Here is a 16,509-nt window from a genome sequence, read left to right as displayed (position 1 = left end):
GTACTTAAATCTTCCCTCAAAAACACAAAAGCCAGGGGGGAAAGGAAAACAAAAAGCTGATTATGGGTCGAATATGGCAGTGGTGGAGATGGGGGGATTTGAAATTTACCTGAAAGTCAGCCAGTATCATTTCTCTATCCATGTTGGACGCCATTGCAGCCGGTAGCGTCCCCTCCTCCTGTCTGAACTGTGTACCTGGAGGTTGCTGCTGGCGAGAACTGAGCTCAAGGGAGTTAGGGGGGAGGAAGGAAAAAAGAGGCTAAGATCTCATCTAAAGGTCCAACCTCAGCCAGTTTCTCAGAGCTGTTTCCCAGAGACACAGACACCCCTTCTCCCAGAAATTGCTGCCCGTGTTTCTAGAAAAAGAGACTGGGTTCTGAAGAGTACAAGGCAGCAGCTAGCCCTGCCTTAAAAAAGGAAAGGAGGCTTTAGGACTGCTTCCTCCCTGCTTGGCAGGCGGCTGTCGCACATTTTGCCTGTCATTAAGGTCGCAAAGAGACGCTTTCCGGCCGCCACGTGACTAGCTCTTCTGTCAAATGCAGGAGAGAAGGAGGACGGTGAAGCTGTTACTGGTTGTGCAAGATTATTGTTGCTGCGTGGGACTCTGTGCAAAGCGAACTGCTCACTGACGCATTTTCTCTGCATCACACAAAGTGGTCTGAAGTGATGTAGAGACAAGAAAGAGTACATATGGGTGGAGGGGATTTCTTTCTTGTCAGGAAAGGGACGACGGAGGAGCTGTGAAGGTGGTGGCTTCAACAAAGAACTGGGGCTGGTCGAGGAACGAAGGACGTGGAGAAAAGGGATTACTGTGGGTTTTTATACAGCTGTCATAATGCTTTCTTGCTCAATACTTCACGGCGTAATGCCCCTGTGTTATACGGTCTTCCTCGGCAGGGGGAGCTTCAGAAGTACGAAGAATCCGGGGAGAACCGTAGCCTTCGAAATAGCCCAATCCTGTACATGTTAATCGGAAGTAAGTAACGGTTGCAATCCTGTTCTTCAGTACTCCTAAGTAAACAGCCGTTGGCTCGACTAGACATTCAATCGGGGTTACCAAATTAGTGTACGTGGGATTACAGCCTTGTGGAAACAGAGCTGGTGTTACTTCACTAATCATTTTATTACTGTGTAAAGCTAAGCTTCATGTGGGGCAGATTCAGAGAATCACTTGTTAACCACAAAGTGTCAGGGTACCACATGTTATCTAGTAGAGCTCCAGTAACTAGTTTATTGTGGGCAGAAATTCAGTAGGTGATGAGCTTTTCCTCCCACCCCCACCATAGAGAGTTAGTCGTAGGAAGTGTCACCAGCTGAATTTCTGCACATCTGCCACTGTTAAAAGAATGGGAGGCTCCAAAAGAAAGTGAGGTTTATAAACGTGGTGATTGTTTGTGCAGTCACCTGGCAGTGAAAAAGCCACACAAAACCAACTCTTATGAATGAATTTGACATGATTGGAATTTATCTCACCAAGACATCCAGCCACACCAATTTTTAGTGATGTTTCTAGCATAGAGGGAATCTGTATTCTCCATCCAGAACTTGTGGATGGTTAAGCATATTTAATATTCAATAATAACTTGTGTTAGCTCATGATCTAAACCCACAATGAGCATTTCACAGGATTAAAATGTACTACCATGAGCTTGCTGCAAAAGGTCAGTTTGTAATGAAGGGTCAGGCAATCAACTGGGCCATAGCTATTATTCCAATGGAAAGATAAGACTAATGAGGTTGTAACCTTTAAATAAATGTGATCACAGAGAAATCTGAATGATTTGGGAGACTTGCAGTACAATTCTAATTACATTTACTAGGAAGTAAGTCCAGTTGAACTCAGAGGGACTTACTTTTGAGTATACATGCTTAGGATTGCACTGCAAGTCTCCCAAGTCAACAGCCAGTACTTATCTTCTAAATGACTTTCTTTTTTCTTTTTTTATAAGTACCCGAGGGTACACTTTTATTATTTTTTTCCATTATATACTACAGACATACAGACACACATACAAACAACCCCGAACTCCCCCCCCACAACATATAACATATAACAAGAGACTTTATCATTTCTTCTGCTTATTAAATTTCTAAATTCATTATCTATTTTACTAAGCTTATCTTTTCTGCGTTCTCAAATTACTACATTTATCTATCAATTGCATTTACATTATACCAATCGTAGAATCTCATCCAAGTTTTTTGAAAAGTCCATTCTGTACCGGCTCTCATCTCAAGTGTCAGTTTGTCATTTTCCGCCGTTTCAAATAGCTTGTTCACGTACTCTTGTTTCGTTGGTATTTCCATTATTTTCCAATATTTGGCATATACTATCCTTGCAGCTGTCGACATATGAACTATCAAATACCTATCTGCTTTATCAAAGTCTTTCAGAAATATGTTCAATAACAGTATATTTGGCTAAGATTAAGTGTAGATATTAGTTATTATTTTTTTCCATTATCTCATGAATCCATCTCCAGTACCTCTTTGTAACATCACATAACCACCACATGTGGTAAAAAGAACCAGTCTTATTTTTAATTTCCAACATTTATCAGAGCAATTAACATTTTGTTTAGCTAATCTATCTGGTGTAATATACTATCTATAAAACATCTTATACATGTTCTCTTTATATGACACAGCATTAGTTAGTTTTATATTTTTCCGCCAAATCTGCTCCCACTCTTCAAAATTAATATTACGGCCTATATTCTGGGCCCACATAATCATATATTTTTCACTATTTCATCAGCCATCACATCGTCCAATAAAATCTTATATATTTTCTTTATCACTTTGTTTTCTGCTGTTAAAACAGTTTCTTCCAGTTTAGTTATTTTATTATTAAAACCTAGTTTCTTATCCTTCAAATATATCAATTCCAGTTGCGCTTTCTTCCACCAGGATAATTGTTCTGGTAATTTCAGTTTGTCTTTTTTATCCAAAATGTCCTGGTATCTTAACGATTCTTCTCCCACATATACATTAGATAAGGTAAATGCCTCTAAAGGTATAATCAGTCTTGATCTTTTAGTATAAAAGTTTTTGTGTATAGGGTCCCAAACCTTTAATAATGCTGCTCTCAGCCAATGCTGTTTAAAATATTTTTGAGGGCCTGCTTTTTGTGCCCTTTTCCCTTGCCATATAAACTTAGATGTCATCTGGTCTAAGTCTTTAAACAAGTTTTGATTTTGTAGTATCGGAATAGTTTGAAAGAGAAACATCCATCTAGGTAAAATATTCATTTTTATTGTAGCAATTCTTCCCATCATGGAAAGTTGCAGATTTTTCCATTTGTCCAAGTCTTGTTTAGATTTTTGTAGCAGTACTTTATAGTTGTCTTCATAGAGTGTACTACATTTATTTGTAACCGTAATTCCTAAATATTTAGCTTTTTTTACAATCTGACATCTTGTAATTTCTTGTAACTTTTCTTTTTGTTTGTCATCCAAGTTCTTAGTTATAATTTTAGTTTTTTCTATATTTATTTTGAAACCCGCCACAGCTCCATACTCTTCAATCTTGTCCTTTGGGACTCCTGCTGCTTCTATTGGGTTTTCAAGTATTAATGCCACATCATCTGCAAAGGCTAGTATTTTAAAGTGTTCTTTCTTCACTTGAAGTCCAGTTATTTTACTCTCTTTTCTGATGGCTTCATTCATAACTTTCAGTACCATAATAAACAAAAGTAGGGATAATAAACAAAAGTAGGGATCCTTTCTGGATCTCAAAATTATTTGAAAGTTCTCCACTGACCATAACTTTCGCCTTTTGTTCACTGTATATTACTTGAATCATAGTAATAAAGCTTTCTCCTGCATCTAAATGACATTCTCAGTGGTTCAACTGAAACTCGCTATTAGATTCTGCAGTGATGAAAGTGATCACGCACAGTGTATCCACAAAAGATTCAAAGGCAATATGGGAATGGCACCAAGAAGATTTAAAGGTCTTTTTTTGTTTTGTTTTTATGTTTGGAATGGGATGTTGAATGACCCTAGCACCATAAAGAAGGGTGGAGCAAATTAATGAACCTGTGGAAGTTTTTTTACCTATGTAACCTTACAACTTCTACATAGGTGTGCCAGATCTCTCCCACTACCACTGAATATATTGCACATAGGACAAAGCCTTTCCCACTGATACTGCCATTCAGAAACTGTGGTTCAGAACTACATTGCCTCTGAATAGATATATTCCATTTAGGTACTGATGACATCAGTAAAACTAAAAAATGAATATTTTAATTCCCAGATTCTGGCAGCCTTGGCTATGTTAAATTATTAACATTCTTTAAAATTAAGAAGGATATTATTGTTTCAGCATCACATTAAAACCGGAAATATATCTGCTCAATATGATTCCTAATGGATATAAGCAGCAAGAAAAATACCTGTTGCCATATATATTAACTGCTGCGCGTTTGCTTCTGGCAAAAAATTGGAAAAGTGAGGTAATACCCACTAGAGAAGATCTAGCATCAAAATTGCTAGAATTAGCACAAATGGATGATTTGAGCTTGATGCTTCAAAACAAAAATGAAAACGTACATGATAAGAGATGGAAAAAGGTGTATGTATGGATAGAAAACTTAGCTAATGTTTAAAACTCTGCCGTATGGGGAAAATGTATAGTTGAATGTTAATAATGTTGAGAACTGAAAATAATTTTTTTATTTTTTAAAAAAAGCATCACATGTTAATACTGTTGACTGCTCTGTTCTGAAGATGAGCATATAATCTGACCTGGCTTTGACATTAGATTTTAATATAGGTGAGGGATAGAAAAACGAAGGGGGTGAGCCAGGCCTTAATTTGAGCCAACAATATATATGAAGAACTCACCAGAAGGAACTCAGTTTGGTACTATAATCATTAGAACTCCTAAACTATTACTTATAGAGAATATATTCCAATCCCCTAACAACTCTAGTTACATTTCAGCTGTTTCCACACAGTTTGTTTGCCCTGGGTATGTTGATGTTAGGTAAGTGGGTTTTTTCCTGTTTCCCCACAGCAAGGTAGAACATTTGTGCACCTCACAGGGTTTCCATGGTTTTCTTCTGATCTGCCCAAAGCCTGCATTGTTGCAAAGTTTTGAGAAAGATTGCAACAAAGCCTGGATGGTTGTCCTGTGGAGACCAAAAAGTTCAGAGTTTCCCAGTGTCACTGAACCCATAGGTAAAAGTAAAGGTTTTCCTTACTCGAAAGCCAGTTGAATCCGATTCTAGGGGGCGGTGCTTATCTCTGTTTCCAAGCTGAAGAGCCAGCGCTGTCCATGTTTCTGTGGTCATGTGGCTGGCATGACTAAATGCCGAGGCGCACGGAACACTGTTACCTTCCCACCGAAGCGGTACCTATTTATCTAGTTGCAATTTCTTCCTTTCGAACTGCTAGGTTGGCAGGAGCTGGGGTCAGAGATGGGAGCTCACTCCATCACGCAGCACTCGGGTCTTGAACTGCTCAGCATCTTAACCTCTGAGCCACTGCAGCCTCACAGCACCCATACAGCAGCCATTTTTACTGAACCTGTCCCTGTGGTGGCTATTTCCTTCCCCTACCACTGGGGGGCTTGTTTTGCTTTTTTTTTTTAATTGGCAACTGAATTATTATATTATTATACTGATATATCAGGATCTTTGAATTCCACATTTCTTTCTTTTTTCAAAAAAGTATCTAGCCTCTTTCATTGCAGAAATATAAAGGTAATAAATATCTCTGTACAGAAAGGAGCTAGAGACTTTAAAAAAATAAAAGCTGGGAATTCAGAGAACATGATACATTCATTCAGTTCAATTCAGTTGCCAATTTTTTTAAAACCCTGGTCATATCTTGTTCATATGGGTAAAAACTTCCTAGTAAGTGTGTAGGGATCATGTTGTGATACATACATCCATTTAATTGCATTGTTTGATTAGTGGCTTACCTGATGCATATATTATACACCAAATTTCACTAAAATGCAAAAAGAATGACCATCCCCTTTAAGGCCTCTCTTTGTTATGACAGCAGTCCCTAAATTACTTCAAACAGGTTACTTGCTAATTTGCCTCAGTAAGGACTGTGGGGTGTATAAACTGGAATAATTGCCTATATACACAAATTCTACTTACACTACCTGCATTTTTCATTTATAACTATATTTCCTGTATTTATCCTGGTATGTTGATGAGCTCTTTCTTGGGAGTGAATCTGATAAACATACTAAGTGACTGTTCCACTTTTATATTGCATCTGTTTTCTGACAGCCACCAATGAGACCTGGATTTTCCAGCCTAGCAAACTGAACCTGTCTAGCTTGATAAAGTCACACTGTTAAGTGTTTTGTTTACATGATTATTGTGTTTGGCATGCACGGCTAAGATATTACTAGAATCTAGTAACAACTAAGCAGAGCAAACAGGAAAATCTTTCTTGCTCATTTTCTTGATAATACATCTATTTCTAATCCCCTACCTAAATAGAAATGAGTTCTTGAGAAGGAAACAAGTGAAGTTCTTGCATCTTCCTACTTTTCTTCTCATTGCCATTGGACTGGAGTCCAAGTGTACATGCTGGTATACACAAATACAACAGGAATTCCCAGTAGTGTATTTTTAGATACAGCACGTAACTACGATTGCCAGGTCCAGAATCTGATAATCCATCTGTACTTCGCAAATAAATGAAAATTCCATCAGGTACAGCTTCACACACTGTAGTGCTGTAAAGAGAAAAGCACCACCAGGTAGAATTGTCCCTTCTGTGCAGCTCTTGAAGCTACAAAAGTCTTCTGGGGCCAGATGAAATATTGTATCACCATGTAGTAGCCACTGAAGAATAGTTCTTCACAGCACCTCTCCATATTAGATGTCAGTATTTACATACAGTGACTCTAATTGTGTAGAATTCCTTCACAGCACTTGCCAGAAACATGTGGTGTTGGTATGAATACTCTCCATGCAAATGAGTTGAATGATGTAATAATTGGCATACTAATATTATAGCCACACACCCCGGAAGTATTTCTGGTAGATAGTATGTAAGTAGTATAATATTTGAATCAGCCTTTGTGTTCTAAACCTAGCAACACTGCAAATAATAAAATATGAAATGTGAGTAACAGAGATAGTGATGCACACCATGTCTGTTTAAAACAATTACCATGAGCAATGATCCCTCTAAGCTGTGGAGTCTTGTGAGCAAAAATTCTACTTTTGTGAGCTACTGGCATTAAAGTTGTGAGTGAGCGATTTGGCTGCTGCATAAATTCGTTCGCTCTGGAGCCATCCTTCCTAAGCTAAGACAAAATGTGTGAGCCGGAGGCTAAAAAACTGTGAGCTAGCTCATACTAACTCAGCTTAGAGGGAACACTGAGAGGATCCATAATTTGTCTTAGACAAACAGCCATTCTTTATGAAGGAGGAAGGCAAAAAAAAAAAAAAAGAATAAGATGCTGTGTTCAGAAATTGCACTCCATATATTATTGGCAATCAACCAAAGGCATATAGCTTTGGTAGGGATGTTGCTCAGGCATCACATACAAACCTGCAGTAACTTTGCTTATGGACTTATTATTTCATTGATGTATCATGCAAATTTACATTGGTAGAAATATAGTTTTAATATAATCTCACTTTGGGACTCTATCTCATATCATCAGCATTCAGACAAGGCAGGATTTGTTTGTGGGGTTTTTGGTTTTTTTAGTTTCACAAATGAAAATGCCTTTAGGAGGTTTTCTCTTGCAACAACCTGGGTCTCTCAAGTAAACCTATTTTATAAATCCTTACTTCTGCCATGTTCCAAATTACAGCCATTCTCTTGATAATTTCCATCACTTGCCTGCCTGCATTTATGTGTAACCAGTTTGCCTCTTAGGTAGATTTGTGAATCCTGACTGCTTCAGTCAATCTTGTGTGTCATCTATGATGACATGAAAACCCTCAAGGTCAGAAACGAATCAGTCACACAAGCCAATTCTGCCTGTTGCAGGATTGGATTGACATCATACTGTAAGAAGTTTAGATGTGTGCTTGGGTTCTAATGACCTCTTGATGCTTTTGTCAAGAGATATATACAAACCTGTTCACAACCCATATGCTTCTGGTTGAATATCAGAGAAAGACAGGGCTCAAAACAGAGGGAAAAGGAGTAAAAGGTTAAAAGAGATAAAAAGAGACAAAAACATGGATCAAAGAACTGTAAGATTCTTCAAGAGCCTGTGGCAAAGAGATGTTTGAAAGGTGCAACTGTAATTCTTGATATAAGCATCTATAAAACACATTATTAGACTTGACAGATGATGTATCTGTTACCTCTGGTGTCTGCATTTTAAAAAAATATATCTTCCAGCAGAATTTGGCATTAAATCCTTTGTGTGATATGTACTACATGCAGTTTTATGTCAAAGATGGCATACACCTCACTGCAAACAAGTTTAGCCACACACTATTAAAAGGTAAAGGTAAAGGTTCCCTTGCTCGAAAGCCAGTCGAATCCGACTCTAGGGTTGCGGTGCTCATCTCCGTTTCAAAGCCGAAGAGCCAGCGCTGTCCGAAGACGTTTCCGTGGTCATGTGGCCGGCATGACTAAACACCAAGGCGCACGGAACGCTGTTACCTTCCCACCGAAGTGGTACCTATTTATCTACTTGCTATTTCTTGCTTTCGAACTGCTAGGTTGGCAGGAGCTGGAACTAGAGACAGGAGCTCACCCTGTCTTGCGGCACCCGGGTCTTGAACCGCTGAACTACTGACCTTCCACAGCCTGCAGTTCAGCGTCTTAACCACTTGAGCCACCGCAGCTCCTTACACACTATTACAAGTGACTATTTAAAAAAAGTGGAAAAGCCAGTTTTGAAAATTGGGTGGAGGCCAAGTAATTCCTGTCAGGGCTTCCAAATTGTTGCACTGTGGACAAAGATGCACTATGATCCACAGGCATCAGCTGTAGTTGAGAGAGTTACAGTGAAATCCTAATAAAGTTACATTATTCTAAGCCCATGGGTGTTGGAGCCATTCCACACTTGCCATGCAGTCCATTGACCCCAATCACAGATGAAAGGAGATCCTGGAAAAGCTGCATGCTGGGCTGCTGAGCTACCCATCTGCTCTCTGGCCACCCTGTATAATAAAGATTATCTAGAACAACACCCTGAACTCTGTCTGTGTTGCACCCACTTGGGAGGAGGGGATTCCTGTCTGCAATATCCTGGTCTCTGTGTCGCACCCACTTGGGGAGAAGGGAGACTCAGTATTGAGCTTAGTGTTGGCATAAGGCCCAGTGGAACGGGCAGACGCAGATGGGGCTGCAGTGGGGCATGGTGGGCCACCACCAGGGTCACAAGAGCCTCCAAAGGGCTGGGATAGCCAGACAGGATACTCAATCCTGGCCTCACTAAGTGAGGGGCCTCACTGGAGCAGGCTGGTCATGGCCATGGTCAAGGCCCACAGGGAAACAAGAACCTAATTCTGTGTGAAAAACAGTAAAGGTTGTTTGGAATAGAAGTACATGGCAACAGTGCAATGGTGACACAAACAACAGAATATCTAACAAGTGCAACTAGGAGCACGGTCATATGTACAGTCATAGTCATCCCAAAACTTCCCATGACCACCCAAACATCTCCTGCCACCTGGTCCAACAAGCAGCTGCACCAACTGGGCCACGGTGATCATGAACCAATGCAGGGGCCCAGCAATGGTGGCAAGAAGCCTGGCCAGTGTAGCAGTTGTGTGACCTCATCTGTCATGGTAGTCCACATACTGTAGGCAGCTGATCTGCTGTCACAGGTCTATCAGGTTCCATTGAAGGAAAGCAGGAGGCAATGGGTAGAACAGCCTGTGCCCTGGCAGATGCTGCACTTGTAGTAGAAGGCCACCTTTTCATATGTCCATCATCTCTGGAGTTGCACTCTAATCTGGACCAGGCCACAGTGCTTCAGGGTACACCAGGCCCCCGTGTGGTGCCAGCCATCAGGAGTGGTGAATCTGGGCTATCCTCTACCACCTGCAGCAGCATGCCAGTGGCATGCTCACATCACACATCACATAACTAGCCTTGTACTGGTGTTTCCCACTCCATCGCACCAGATGCAGTCCAGGACCACATCAGATTAGGGGTGAGGAGATGCAGTGTAGCAGATATGCACCCAGATCTACTCCCTGAGGGACAGCAGCACCTTATGGAGGATGGGGATGGATGGATGGCTTTGCAGTGCCTTCCTCGGGGCCTTCCAGAGACCACAGATTGCTGCCCTGTTGAGGAAGGAATGCAGGTGTTATCTGAAAGCTGCAGGGTCTCAATACCTGTCTCTGTAATGGTGATCCCGCCAGTCTCATCCTTGTTGCAGGTAACTCAAAGAACAGAAAAAGTTTTTCCTTAGCCCTGATTGGGTCTAGCCTCTGGCCTGGAAACTCCGCCAGTCCCCAACCCTGGTCTGTATGTTCCTCAGACCAGCCAGGAGTTGATGGAGGTCAATAATGGTGAAAACCTGGTTGTGCCATGGTCACAAGGGGGACTGGTGGCACAGGTGACTCAGGAGGCATTGAGGCCACATTATGTCCTTTGCCCCAGTGGGTGGATCTGTAGCCAATTCATGTTTTGCTTCCTGAGCATCTACTAGGCCTGAGCCTGGCTCAATGGACCATGGAGTTCTGCTATCTTCACAGGCCTGGAACTCTCATCCTTCTGCACACATTGTGGAAGGGAAACATGCTGCTAGTAGACTACCTTTTCTGAGGGGGGAGGCACAGGGACATTGACATTAATGGGTCCCTGCCATATACAGGTTGGCAGAAGCGGTGCTGACAGCTGTGATCCAGGGGACATGCAGGCCACACCTGCCAGTGGCTGGGGGGGGGGGCAGGATGAGCTGGCTGGGGGGGGCACACCTCAGCCAGGACCTAGGGTGCTTCCTGCAGATGCTTTTGGCACTGGATATGGCCCCCAAGTGGGAGACTTGAAGATCACATGGGACTGGAAGGATACTCTGTTTTATGGATAGCTGTACTGGGAGGATCTGGATGAGGGCACTCGGGTACCCACAAGCACCTGAAACAACTCTTGGCCATTTTTGGTAGAATAGATCAGCAGATGGAGTGTATTGATATGGTGGTGGCAGTCCTGGCAGGGGCCTTATGCAGAGTTGCAGTGGGGACTCCCCTTATGCGTGCTGCTGCCCCTGCCATGACACTAACCCTGCCTGGCCTGAACTGCAGAAATGCATTCATGGCTATAGATGGGACCTGGTGTCCTGCCGCATCACTGAGCACCCCAGAACCAAGCCATGTACCACTAAAGTGGCCCTGTGTAGTTTAGAGCCACACCTCAGTCCTCCTTTTGCCCCTTGCAGGAGGGCTGTGGTTTCTTAAGTGTCCACTGCCCAGAGCTGGCTTGGGTCTGGGCCAAGAGAACCTCATATGCTGGCCATCCTTTCCCCGCTCTCTAGCCATCTGCATGCGGGTTGTCCACCCTCCCTCCCAGGTGCTTTGTTTGTGCTGGGGTAGGATTCCATCTGGCCATGCTGGGGCTTACTATCCCTGTATATGCTGAGGCAGGGACTCATGGTTCCTTCTTGTAGCCTAGGCTTGATTTGGTTCCTGGACTCAGAGGATAAGGAGTCTGTGCCTTTAACAGGAGTTTCACAGCAGTAGGGGGCTGGTGAGGCTCCCCACTCCACCCTGACTAATCTCCACAAGTAGTTCTGGGTCATGCTGGGTCCATCCCCTTGTAGTGGTCTGTAGCTGTGGTAGGGGACAGTCCCACAAAATTTCCTTCCAAAAATGCTTTTTAAATCATTTTTTAAACATTTTTAAAGGTGAGTGCTCCCTGGCCACACCCTGGCCAGCCAGCACCAAACAGACCCAAGAAAAGACATGAACACGAATCACCTTCCCTATGAGCCAAAGCTGCAGCACTGCCTCCTTCACCTTTTTAGAAGTTTTCTTATTAAAGAAATTAGAATCACCGTACCCCAACAAGAAGAAGCCAGGCTTCGCCTTCTCCCTCCACCTGCCCAGCTCTTCCTTTTCCCATGCCCCAGGCTCTTCCTTTTAGAAGGCTTTTTTAAAGACCTGGCACGCATGTCTTAGCTAAATGACCCTGGCCACATGTTCCTTTCTTTCTGGAGCTGGAATTGGTAAGTCAATGATTTCACTGATTTTGGGAGGGGGGGTTGTGCTAGATTTCATTTATGTCTTGGGGGTATTGTGGGGGAGTCTGTGCTAACATTTCATTTATGTCTGGGGTGGGTGTTGTGGGGGCTACATTTTGTGTTTGTGCTACATTTCATTTATTACAATCACATAGACTTCAACTATTATAATGGGCTGAAAATGGAATGGTAATCTGGCCCTGTAATGCATCTTTGTGATATAACAGAAACAGTTTTGACTGACAACCCACAAGTTCTGTAATTTTTAGCATTTTTATAATAAACTGGAAACTTTTTTGAGTGATAAACGCCTGGTCTTTATTAGTATTTATAATTAATATTGTTGTCCTTATTATTAGTTAAAAGTACAGTTACTTAAAGACAATTTTTTTTATTTGAAAAATAATGGCAATTAATGGCAGCCCCACCAGAAAAAAATTGCCCCACAAGCCACAAAATCCTGGCTACAGGCCTGGGCCTTGCAGCTGACTGACTGGATTCTGGGCCACTGTCATCTCAGCCACACTGTTGCATTGCAAAGACATCGCTCACCCACAACAGTGTGGTTGCCAGGAATTTCAGCAGTGTCTCTACCATCACAGCTCCATTTCAGGGGCCGTAGGGATGTCAGTCTCCAGGTGGGACCTGGGGATTCCAAGAATTACAGCTCATCTCCAGACTACGGAGAAAATTGATGCTTTGGAGGCACCTGTATCCCACTGAAGTCATTGTCCTTCCCAGGCTCTATCCCCAAATCTCCAGGGGTTTTGCAACCTGGTGCTGGCAGCCCTCCCCGCTATTCCCCACCAGGGAGGACGTGGCAGGGAGGACGTGGCAACCCTCTGCAGCACTTCTGGAGTTTGATAGAGCTTCCACAAACCCTTTAGGGCACTGACTAGTAGTGACTGTGCTGTTCTGCCAGCAGTAGCCTCATGGTGGGGCCATGTATGCAGCATATGTTTTCATGCACTAAAGCCCTCATCAGAGCAAGAAGTGTGTCCTCAGTTGCACTGTGTATGCATATATGTATAGTGTAAACAATGAGGCCAAAAGCTCATGAAATGCAAGAGAAACAGTCTATGACATTTCTTTGTAAAGATCACATGTACACAGAATACAGGTGACTCTGTAGAGGCCCTGGTATCTATCAGCCCAGAACACTGGATTGTAGGGTGCCATTAATATAGTTGATCATTGACACCACCTCTCCCCCACCCCTTGCAGAGGGAATCAGACCTTTGGTTTTCTGGGACCTAGAGTGAGTCTGTGAAGAGTTTGGGGAGATAACTAGAGCTCCATTGATGGAAAATCATACCAAATCAGACAGTTTAAACTGAGATCCTCAGAAGGTTTTGAGTGGGTTATTATTCATCAATATGCTAATGACACTCAGCTTTATAACTCATTATCCAAGCCTGCGAAGGCATCTGTGAAGGTCCTGAGCCACAATCTCAAGGCTGCAGTCAAGTGGCTATACTGAAGCTAATCCAGACATGATGGAGGTGATGCTGGTTAGGAATTCAGAATTTTGTTTAGTTTCATGCAATGCTCCCTCTAAGCTGAGGAGTCTTGTAAGCAAAAAATCTACTTTGTGAGCTATGGGCATTAAAGTTGTGAGCGAGCAATTAGGCTACTGAATAAATTAGTTTGCTCTGGAGCCTTCCTTCCTGAGCTAAGACAAAAAACTGTGAGCCAGAGGCTGAAAAGCTGTGAGCTAGATCACACTAACTCAGCTTAGAGGGAAAACTGGTCATGTACCAGACTTAGATGGGGTTAATCTTTCCAAAGCAGATCAAGCTAAGAGGTTGGGGGTGCCCCTAGACCTAGCCTTATCAACACAGAAACAGGTCAAATGTTTTTCACTGCCTAGGGCCCTCAGGGAGGGGTTGTGGCTCAGTGGAAGAGCATCTGCTTAGCATGCAGAAGGTTCCAGATTCAATTCCTGGCATCTCCAGTCAAAAGGGCTAAGCAGTAGGTGAAAGACCTCTGCCTGAGACCTTGGAGAGCTGCTGCCAGTCTGAGTAAACAATACTGACGTTGATGGACTGATGGTCTGACTCAGTATAAAGCAGGTTCATGTGTGTATGCTTCAAACTGCATCTTCCCAGTGTACGCCCTGTGCTACTCGTGTTCCGCACATAGCCTCTTCCTTAAGTGCCCCCCCTTTGGACTATCTACCTACAAGAAGACTCACTGCCTTTACAAAGACATGAAAGGCAATCTCATTCCAAAGAGCATTTGGTGGAGAGTAAATTGTCTCAACAGATTTTGCTGTGTTTATTCTACTCCTATGTGCTTTTAAATTTGTGAGTTGAGTTGTGTTTTTTAATCTAGTCTTACTTTTGTTGACTATCATAATTTAAATTCTTACAACATGGTTGCTATGTTATTCACCTCTTTGCATTCAATATAAGATAGACAGACATGTAATGGGATAATACAGCAAAAGGCATTGCTGGCATATGGCAACATATTAACCATAGAGTGGGCAGACAAATGAACTTCTGATAGTCAGCACTACATTATAGAACTTAATGACATCAACCATACTATCAGAGACATAGAATCATAGAGCTGGAAGGGACCTCCAGAGTCATCTAGTCCAACCCCCTGCACAATGCAGGAAATTCACAGTGACCTCCCCGACACATGCAGTGACCCCTGCTGCATGCCCAGAAGATGGCAAAAAAACCTTCCATGATCACTGGTCAAACTGGCCTGAAGAAAATTGCTTCCTGATCCCAAAGTGGCAATTGGCATTTCCCTGGGTGTAAGAAAGGGTCATGAGAACTAAACACTGATGCAACCCTTCCTGCCCTCCCTGTCATGAACTGCTTAAGTTCACAGAATCAGCATTGCTGTTAGCAATCAAAAAGCCTCAAAAAGCTGTTGCTGTCTATACAGGACAAACAGGCCAGTCTCCTCACAAAAGTATAAATGGACACAAGTCTGACATAAAAATGAAAATATTCAGAAACAATAGAGAAGACGTTTGTCAGGCTTTCAGTCAACTGACTCTCGAGCACAGGCTTTCTTGAAGAAAGTTTATTGGAGAGATTTGAGATACTGTAAAGGTGAACTCTTTGTCAGGAATGAGGGGGGAAAGAGGGGGGGCATTGTTTTCCCACCATAGAAAATAATAGAGGGGATGGGAGCAACCTGTTTGGGGGCCTGTAGAATTGGACCCCCTAGTCCAATATTCTTGAAACATGGTGGGTATCTTGGGGAGAGGCTCCAGCAGCTACTCTATGATTTTGGAGCCTCTCCCTCAAACCCCCTTTCCTCCAGCCCCCAGAATATACCCTATGTTTTTGCCATTGACTTCAATGGCCCATAGGATATAATGGGGCCAAATGGCTGCCGAATTTTGGCAGCAATTCGGCAGCAAGCCAATTCAGATAAGAGAATCTGAATCGGCCCACAGCAGCCTGAAAGGGGCCTGAATTCGGGGGTGCATTTGGTTCAGACGAACCGAATGCACATCCCTCCAGCAGCCGGCTTGCTCGGGCTCTCTGCAGCCGCGGGGATCCTGAGCAAGCCAAGGGAAGGGAAGGTGGTTTAAACCGCCTCTCCTTCTCTCCAGCAGCTGACTTGCTCGAGCTCCCCAAGCAAACCAAGGGAAGGGAAGGTGACAGAGCAGCTGGAGACATTGAGCCTCAGCTCCACAAGTAATGAGCATTCAAGCCCTGCCCCCAGAAGCCCTCAGGCCAGAGCACCTGGAGCAGTCTTGGGAGGTGGATTGGCAAAAAGCAAAACCAAAAGCACAGGAACTTGGGAGAACTCCAGGAATGGAGCCGGTTCCTCTTCCACAGCCCAAAATGCGACCCACGAACCCTGAGCTTGCTTTTTCTCATTTGCGAGTCTGGCCTCCACACTCCTTTAACGAGGCAGCCCTGAAGCTTGGGGCGGCAGGAGTTTCTTTGCATGCAGCTTGTGTGGCTGGCTGAGTGCCTCTTCTGCTTGCCCACCTCTCGCCTCTGCACCTCATCTTCTGCCAGGCATGGAGGAGCCCAGCTCGCCCAGGCTTCTTGCCTCCTGCTGCCTTGGCCCTCTGGTGCACGGGTGAGTCCCCAAAGTTTGACTCTTCCTCTACAAGTCTCTGGAGCTGGAGGTATTAACCTCTGTGCCTCCTGCCTGCTATGGCTGCATAATTGTGAGAGATTTCTTAACATTGTGTTCTTGCCAGGGAAGCTGGGGACCCTGCCCATGAGTCTCCATTTCATCCTCACAAGAACCCTGTGGGGTAGGTTAGGTAGAGAAGGGGAGATTTGGCCCGGGGTCACTCAGCCAGCAGAATAAGAATACAAACTTGGGTCTCCCCACATCAATCTGCAACTCTGACCACTGTGCAGTGCTGCCTCTACTGAT

The 16,509-nt window shown here is 43.4% G+C and overlaps 1 protein-coding gene and 1 non-coding gene across 2 annotated transcripts in view; one reads left to right on the top strand and one right to left on the bottom strand.

Moving 5' to 3' along the window:
• The window catches only part of LOC107116288 (FAS-associated factor 1-like), a 166,324-nt gene extending 165,880 nt beyond the window's left edge, over positions 1 to 444 (bottom strand). Inside the window, exon 1 of the mRNA XM_015418188.1 lies at positions 110 to 444. Coding sequence (XP_015273674.1) covers positions 110 to 154 — 45 coding nt within the window. The 5' untranslated portion in view covers positions 155 to 444. The remainder of the gene's footprint in view (positions 1 to 109) is intronic.
• Positions 445 to 14,023: 13,579 nt separating this feature from the next.
• On the top strand, positions 14,024 to 14,095 carry TRNAA-AGC. Its single transcript has one exon. It is a non-coding gene; the product is annotated as a tRNA-Ala (tRNA).
• Positions 14,096 to 16,509: the final 2,414 nt, after the last annotated feature.

Source organism: Gekko japonicus, unplaced genomic scaffold (assembly GCF_001447785.1).
Source record: "Gekko japonicus isolate JY-2015 unplaced genomic scaffold, Gekko_japonicus_V1.1 scaffold2329, whole genome shotgun sequence".
Taxonomy (NCBI): Eukaryota; Metazoa; Chordata; class Lepidosauria; order Squamata; family Gekkonidae; genus Gekko; species Gekko japonicus.
This window is presented reverse-complemented; position numbering and strand designations above follow the sequence as displayed.